The sequence below is a fragment of the Panthera onca genome, chromosome D2 (genome assembly GCF_046562875.1).
Source record: "Panthera onca isolate mPanOnc1 chromosome D2, mPanOnc1 haplotype 2, whole genome shotgun sequence".
NCBI lineage: Eukaryota > Metazoa > Chordata > Mammalia > Carnivora > Felidae > Panthera > Panthera onca.
In genome coordinates this window covers 67,824,896-67,833,819 of record NC_138349.1, presented here as the reverse complement: position 1 = coordinate 67,833,819, position 8,924 = coordinate 67,824,896, and the positions used below count along the sequence as shown (strand labels likewise).

The window sequence follows — 8,924 nt, the reverse complement described above, 5'->3', positions numbered from 1 at the left end:
CAGCCAAGTCAACTGGTGTCTCTTATAGTCCACTTCTCCTGTAAGGTTGGTTCTAAAGATTTTAGTACATCTGATAGAAAAATAAATATTCAAGCAAAAAGTTTACATACTTTTTCATTTGCAATGAGTATGCTTTTTTCTGTTAACATCTTGTCTTAATCAGTTTTGAATCCCTAATGATTTCTGCAGTTTCTGATACATAACATGCACTCAAATATTTGTTGAGTGAGTAAATTATTTTTAAACTACCATGAGTTTGTTAGCATATTACAATTAATAAAGAAAAGCTCCAATGCAAAACATTTTAATAGGTTGTCAAATATACAGTTATTAGAATTATCTAAGTATCACTTATCAAAATCGGTATACCACATTAGATGACTCTATGAAATAAAAACACAAATCACACATTGACAATAACCCCTGCAGTCCAAGAATACTCCCATCAATAATACAAATTACAAACACATTAAAAAGAGAGACATTGTTTAGACATTTAAACCAAAGTAACTTTGACTACACTAAATACATTCACTCATCAAGTACAATAAATTTAGCATAGTCACTAATACAATTTTAGGTGCAATTTCACATGCTTTCATAAATCTTCCAGTACAGCTCCCTACAGTAAAGTGTCTTTGTGCACGCCAATTTCATTTATATGCAGGTGCATTCCACATCTTACTTGAAACTATTTCACTTCATAATTAAACTTAATATACGCTGTAAGTGAACACCAGGCCAAACTTTAACCCCATGATGACAAAGTTTAACAATTAAAAAAAAAATTCTTCAAAGTACATTCTAATTTATTTAATCACATGAACACTATTTCCTCTCATTAGACACTATCAACATTAAGTAACAAGAATTTAAACATCAAAAAGCCAAAGATTCCAATCTTCCTAAAATATTAACAAGTAGTTTAAGTAATAATACAAGCATTCTGTAAATCAAAAAGTAATTTCATATTCATTGCCAAATTTAAAATACCAGTGATTTCAAGATGAAATTGAGGCCTAAAATATTTTTAACTAAATTGTAAAACACAATTTTAAAAATGTGCAGTAAGTTGCTTGTGAATACGTAATGGAATATTTTTCACAGTAACGCTATTTTAAAACACTACTCTAAATGGACGGCCTAAAAATAAACGTACCTTTACTGGCAAGAAAAGTGAAAAGAAAAATTAAGGCCTTTTTATGCTATCTATAATTGCTACCTGAACCCAAAAGTCAAATAGAGGTTATAATGATGCAACATATTATTTTTAACCTAACATATTGTCAGTTGCTTTAGCTCAGCTTAATAATTATCTTTACACAAATTCAAATGCTAGTGAACTTTATCATTAAATGCATATTTCTCTGTATCTCTATTTTAATTAAGTCCCCAACCCCACCCCACCTAGACAGAATGCTGAAAATGTTTAGGGCTTTGTCTGATTGGTTCACAACTGTATATTCAGGGGCTAAAAATGTTTGGCACATGGTAGAAATCCAGTAAATATTTTTGAATGAATTAAGAAGCCTGGCCTCCATTGGCAACTCTACTTGTCTTTCCAAAGCATCAATAGACAATTGCTACCTCTTTACGTGATAAAATTGACACTTTTTTTTTTTTTTTTGAAAAGAAACTGATGCCTAGGCTATAAAAATATTACAGGATGTAGTGGAAGGATAACTGAGGCTACAAACATATCAAATCAAGGTTAAAGGCACAGGATAAGGAAGATTATTACAAAGCATTGTAAACAATTTTAAGAGCAAATCAAGTTTTAAAGTATCAAATGCCTAACTGCTAAAAGAGTACTAAAATGATGACAATGTTTTAAAAATAGTGGACAAAATTTCTGTAATATCACAAATAAAACAGTTACATACCTTCTTTCATCCCATATCTTCTCAGTATTCCCAATCCTAGAAACAAATGTTTTCAGTTGCATGAAATATGAAAATTACAACTGAAATATCTCTGAAAATTAATTCCTTTTTCTTAAGTTATATTATTATAAATTTAATATATAGACTTTACAGAGATAATATGAAGAACATCATTTTGGAAATCATAAAATAGTAAGTTATACTCAATCAAAATCATAAAAAAAGTCCTTATTCAGTTGAATACAATCTAAAGCTCCACAATAGCAAATTGTAGTGTAAAGAGGCATAGTAAGTACGATCTTTCCAGACACGTAAAACAAAGAATAATGAATACTGAGTTGAAAATACAAGTTCCACGTTAGAGCCATTTAATATACACATTTTCACAACTGTTTCTTGAAAAACTATTTAGATAAAATATTTAGCATTTATCATCAATTTTTAATTTACTTGAATTTATGCAACTTCCATCCATATTAAAATATTAGTGTAAATACTTTATTATAAAACTATTACACAATTTAAATTTTTATTAGAGAAATGTATTATTCACTATCCACCATTTCTTAAAGTCCTTTTCATGAGTGCATTCCAAAAGAAATACACTAAAATCATTATTTATATTTCCTAGGGGGAATAAACTATGGTAATCCTATTAACCCAAACTATATCCTTATTATGCTTATTTATTAAACACGTACATGTTTAAACATGCTTGGTGAATAGTGATCATTCTTCCCCACAGTGGTAAATTTCAGCATAATGTTAAGTGACTGGGCTAGATAGATAGTAAAATATTCGCATGTAGATTACATAAACAGAGACTTATTCTGTGACATGTAAGTTTACTTATAAAATAACATAAAATGGGCACTGGGTAACAGTGATAAAAAATGTAAACAAACAGAATTAAATGTTAATCTCTTCCCTGAAAAATAAAAGACAAAAGCGCTTCCTGTTTTATTTAAAAAAAAAAATATGATCTATTGTATCAAAAAGGTAAGACATTGATTTTTACAAAACTATATTTCTACATATGGATAAAGAAAATCTAGAACAGTTGATTCACACTTTATTGAGCTAAAATGTGCAAAAAATCTGGTAATATTTAAATTTATTAAATTCATTGTACATAGCCTGATACCATCCCATTCAAAACAACCCTCTTGTTAAGACTCAAAATTGTTAATTATCTGAGCTTCAGACTTATGAACCCCTGTCCAAATAACAACAACAACAACAAAAGTCTATGTTGTGGGAGAAAAAAAATTAGAATAAAAAATTTTTGACTATTAGGACTTGAAATTCATCCCCACAAAGAAAAGCTACAGCCAATACCTATTTAGGCAGTAGAGAAAAATATGCAGTCTCTATAAAAAATACTTATTCTCACTCTAAATAAAAAATTAAAACCAAATTTTGCTGTAACAAAATGTATATGAATTTTAAAGTTATTCAGGTTTACTAGAGCTACTAAGCATAGAATTCATAGAGCATTTGGTACTTCTGTTTGTGCTCAGATATTTGTGAAAAACACAGACTGGGAACGTGAAATAAACACAAATTGTGATACTTTACACTAAAAAAAAAAGACGTTAAGATTTAAAAGTTTAATTTGTAATTCTAGGGGAAAAAGAGGGGAGAAAGTTCAACAGCTCACAAATACAAAACATCTTCCAAGAATACAGCAAAACTGTTAACTGCTTAGATGTGTTAGTGAATCAAAGTGCAAGTAATGCTTTCATAAATATCTAACATATTTGCAAATTTAATTTCAAAGTTTTAATGTTTTCAATAACAAGTAACTACTTATTTTTTAAAGGGTAGTAGATGTGAAACACAGATAATACAGATAATAATTTTTCCACTCATTACAATTTAAATTGTTATTTCTATCTGGAATAGGATATAAAACTGTTTTGAGTAAGAGTGAAATAGAAGCATGGATTTAGATATGCACCAAACTTATAGAGGTGCACTAATTACCCATGGTACTTTTGATACAATACTGGGTGGTGTCCTTCACTGCTTATTAGAATTCTAAGAAACACTTTTTAGCAATATATACTACTGTTTAACTAAATGAAGACATATAAATACATGCATTTTAAAAGAGAAAATTCTCAAAAGGTCTTTAAAGGAAAAATAAGACAATCATCTACCTTTTGAAAAGGTAGGAAAAGGTATTATATGGTTTATAACATTTTTCACAATATAGTAAATACTTTTTCTAATTTTTGCATCAATTTAAGAGTTTAAAAGAAAACATTTTGCTCCTTGCAAATGCCCTTTTTCTTCTCCTAACCCTGGCAAGAATAATTATTAGTGAACTTAATTCCAAGAAATTTGTTGTTGTTGTTGTTCACTTCAATTATCTTTATATAATATTTTGAAATATGCAAATAAATGGAAATTAAAGAGAAAATCTGCTTTTGGAATGCAATAATTCTAAATCACTTTACTAAGAAGCACCTTTTGATATGCTGGTCTGAACTTTTAATATAACACCTAAACAGTACTTAACTTTCTGAAGTAGAATTTTCTCCAGTTTTAATAACTTCATTCATAGCAATACTAAGGACATCAACCTGTGCTTTCTAGATTTTTTAAAGTGTTCTAATAAATTAATGAGTTTAGATATGGCTCATTGTCAAGGTTGGGTGGGCAGAAATTTCATGACAAATTGGCTACAGAAAGCTAAATAAACTCTTAATGACTGAATAATGGTTTGCATTTTGCTTGAGCCAAATAGATGTTTAAGCCATGTACCACCACATTCCCTGCTTAACATTCCTAAGTTTTTTATTCTTCATAGTTTTCTAATGAACAGATAGTTTTCCTGAGTAAGATTATAAAAAAGATAACCCTTCTACCAAAAGTATAAAGACAAAATGTAGACTCACAATATAAATTTTTTACATAGCTTTACAAGTATAGAGATATTGACTGCTGCTTTTGTTATGATTGCCCCATCCCTTAAAAAGACCACAGCAAAGGATTCAATTGTCTAAAATACTTTGCAGTACAGTAATTAAATGCTTCAGCCCATAAACATATCCCTCATCTACTGTGTTGCTAGGGAACACATGAGCAAAATCTATCATTCGCACTTCTGCTTCTGAAATCTCCTGGCAACCAGTGGGAAGATGGCAGAAAACTTTTTCCAGTTGGGAAAGTACATTTCCATTTAAACGTTCCTGTGACATGCTTTTCCACCCATTGTCTTGCTCTGTATTTTCAGCTTTCAATGAAGTATGACTGTGATGCTTTTTTGAACACATTTTTCTGTGACAAGCATACATCTTGGACAAGCTTTTGCCTACTGAAACATCTATTTTTCCATTCTCTGTGGAATTTAACACATGAAAGTTATTATTGTACTCCAGTACATCTGTGTCTGACAGTTGTCCTTTGGACAAAAACTTTTCTACCAAAGTTCTGTCATTTGATTTTGTAGTAGTTGGCCGAGATGAGCCTTCATAAACAAACAGTAATGAACTTGCATAAAAGTTAAGTTGCTTCTGATTTTCAAACCATTGCAGAATATTCTGAATCTTCTGAATGCTGGCAGCAACAGCATCTTTTCTTAAGCAGAATCCATTATGAAAAAACCTGGAGACCCCTATAAAAAGGAAAATATTAGGATTATAATGAAATTATAAACTAGTTATCCCTTGGGAAGTAAACTCATCTTAGATACAATTCTTCAAATTTCTCCCCCATTACCCCTTACAATAAACTGAACCGGCAAAATTCTAGTCAGACATAGAAACTTGGACCTCAATTTGATTTCTAGTGAAGATTCTCTTACTAGAAAAAAATGACACTTATGTAAAGTGAAATATACTATTTAGATTTAAAAAATTATTACACACAGACTGGTAGTTTAATTCTCTCTATATATGTTCTCTTAAGGAATGTGACTCCAAGATCTGCTTCATTTGCCAGTGTGAGAGATTTTTTAGTAAGATTTCTTATTTGTTAGAATCACAGTCAGGAGCTAATCTAAAACCTAGAGTCAAATCATAACCACTTGTAATGGTGTCAACAGCCCATTACCAAATACCAAATCATACTATAATACTGTTTTCTGATCTTAATAATGTTGATTAAATCAGTCTTCACAAAAGTTAAGCTCGCTTTGGGTATCAACAATACTTCAGGTTGAATATGTTATTCAAAATGGAGACTTTTACATGTTTTAACCTATCAGATTATTAGGCCTCTTTTAAAATTATTTATGCGTATTTAAGTATTTGAGAATTTCTAGGTCTATGCAATTTGATTTGTTTTTAAATAGCTTGTCCCCCCTACTTTGGAAGAGAAATTGCTAAAAAGTATATTCACATCAGCCTGTAAAATATTTTAATAAAGAGCCAATCTGAATATTATCTGTATTATATATTATTATCTGTATTATCTGTATTAATATTATCTGTATTATATGTATCTATACATATAATGAAAATTTTTCTTCAAACTATTTACATTACACATAAGCTCCTTCCTATCTTACGCAGAGCTAAGAATAAACTTCTAATAGAATATTATTTCCAGAAATCTATTAAGATATCATTGCTTTTGTAATATTTTGGCTATAAATATTTTAGAGGCATGTTAACAGATTTTATTTAAAACACTTCTAATGCCATTTATTATGTAGTACTAGAGGCTTATAATACACAGCTCAACTATACATGGGAGATTTTGATAAAAACGCATTACATATGACAATACACATTTTAAAGTCTCTTATGTAAGAAGTAGTTTTACTATACTATACTCTACGTATTTGGATTTTAAAGACAACCTCTAGTTCTAAGACTTGGGCTCTATGGCTGGTTCACAGATGTTCATTTTTAAAAATATATTATTAAATAAGAAATGAAATACAATGTAAAAGAAGGCATTCATGGATCCAGGGTTTTGGTGTAATACAAACCAGAAATTATGATTAGTACAATTGTGTAAATTTAAGGTTCTTTTATTTTTTTTAAGTTTATTTATTGCGGAATGAATCATTATACCAAAGAATTAAAATTGAAACTACTTTAGAATTATTTTGATAACTGTACATTGAAATATGGTTTTTCAACCCTTACCATCCTTTAGAGTTTCTTTCGTTAAGCTTCTTCCGTAGTGCTGGTTTTGTGTCTCATAGCTGTCAGAATGAATTTGGTAAACCTGTGACAAAAAGCACTGAATATTAAAAACTAATAGCCCTTGACCATGTGGTGCTTATCCAGCAAAGCAAGGATAATTAAAGATGGGAAAATCTACTCATATTTCATTCTAATGGATTTAAGAAGAAAAAAGTCATTATCATCATGTCAGTGGTTGCTAAAAAGGCATTTAACAGATTTATATCTTTTATTGATGAAAATTCTTTAAAAGGACAAATGAATATTTCCAATATGAAAGAATCATATTGGTGGATCTGTATCAATCCACCAAAAGTTAGCATCAAGTTTAAAAAGGAAATTAAGGCAGCGGGGGTGGTGGTGCCTGGGTGGCTGAATTGGTTGAGCATCTGACTTCAGCTCAGGTTGTGATCTCATGGTTCGTTGAGTTCGAGCCCCACATCGGGCTCTGTGCTGATGGCTCAGAGCCTGGAGCCTGCTTTGGATTCTGTGTCTTTCTCTCTCTGTTCCTCACCCGCTCATTCTCTCTCTCTCTCAAAAATAAACATTAAAAAAAAATTTTTTTTAAAGGAAATTAAGGAAGCAACCATCCTAAAATACAAGAAGCTTTTAGAAAAAGTATTCTACCACAATGTCTTTTATCATCATTACTATCTAATATTGTTCTTGGAATTTCTACCAAATAGAAACGGACAAGACAAAGGGGTAAAACAATTTGGAAAGGAGATAAAAAATATTACTTTTGTAGATAATGGTTGTATACTGGGAAATCAACTGAAAAATACAAACAATAAAAACTTCAAATGGTGAGTTCACATTGGTAAATAGAATATGTTTCCATATATATAAATAACCAGTTAGAAAATATAATGGAAGACCCCACTTACAAATGCAAAAACAAAGCATAAACTAAGTGTAAGTCTATATAAAAACACCTTTAAAACATTCCTAAGACATACACACACATACCCATGTTCTCAAAGACGAAATTCAACAACGATTTGGGGTGTGTGGGTGGCTCAGTCAGTTGAGCGTGTGACTCTTGAATTTGGCTTAGGTCATGATCCCAGGTTCATGGGATCAAGCCCTGAGTCAGGCTCCGTGCTGAGCATGAAGCCTGTTAAGATTCTCTCTCTCTCTCATTCTCTCTCTCTCTCTGTCTCTCTCCCTCTGCTCTTCTTCCCTGCTCACTCTCTCAAAAATAAAATTAAAATAAAAAATAAATTTAAAAAAGATATCAATTCTACTTAATCAACAACTAAAATGAGATTATAACAAAACAATTTCTTAAATATAAGCTAAATCTGAAGTTCACATTAAAAAGAACAAGAATAGGGGCACCTGGGTGGCTCAGTCGGTTAAACGTCTGACTCGATTTCAGCTCAGGTCATGATCTCACAGTTTGTGGGACTGAGCCCCACATCAGACTCTACACTAAGCATGGAGACTGCTTGGGATTCTCACTCTTCCTCCCTCTCTTTGCCCCTTCCCTGGTTGTGCTCTCTCTCTCAAAATATATTAAAAAAAAGAAGAGGCAGGAAAAATCTAAGTAAGAATAATGAGGGAATAACCTTGCCACCCTACCAGATACTAAAACATATTTTATTTATATTTTTTCCAACCTTATTGAGGAATAAATGACAAATTACACACACACACACACACACACACACACACACACATATGCTGTACATTAAATCCTCAGAACTTATTCATCCTATAGCTAAAAGTTTGTACCCTCTGACCTGTATCTCCCCACTTCCCCTCTTCCCTAAACCTCTAAGAACCACAATTCTAATGTTTCCATTAAATCGGCCTTTTATTTTTAATTTACACATTTAAGTGGTACCATACGGCATTTGTCTTTCTTTGGTTTACTCCACTTAGCAAAATGCCTTTA

At 31.0% G+C, this 8,924-nt stretch overlaps 1 protein-coding gene across 4 annotated transcripts in view; it reads right to left on the bottom strand.

The window, feature by feature from the left end:
* Positions 1 to 288: 288 nt before the first annotated feature.
* The window catches only part of IPMK (inositol polyphosphate multikinase), a 64,757-nt gene continuing 56,121 nt past the window's right edge, over positions 289 to 8,924 (bottom strand). For all 4 annotated transcript variants that reach the window (XM_078434255.1, XM_078434256.1, XM_078434257.2 and 1 more), the window contains exons 5-6: positions 6,986 to 7,067; positions 289 to 5,505 (exon numbers count right to left, since the gene is read on the bottom strand). In XM_078434255.1, coding sequence (XP_078290381.1) covers positions 4,883 to 5,505; positions 6,986 to 7,067 — 705 coding nt within the window. In that variant the 3' untranslated portion in view covers positions 289 to 4,882. The remainder of the gene's footprint in view (positions 5,506 to 6,985; positions 7,068 to 8,924) is intronic.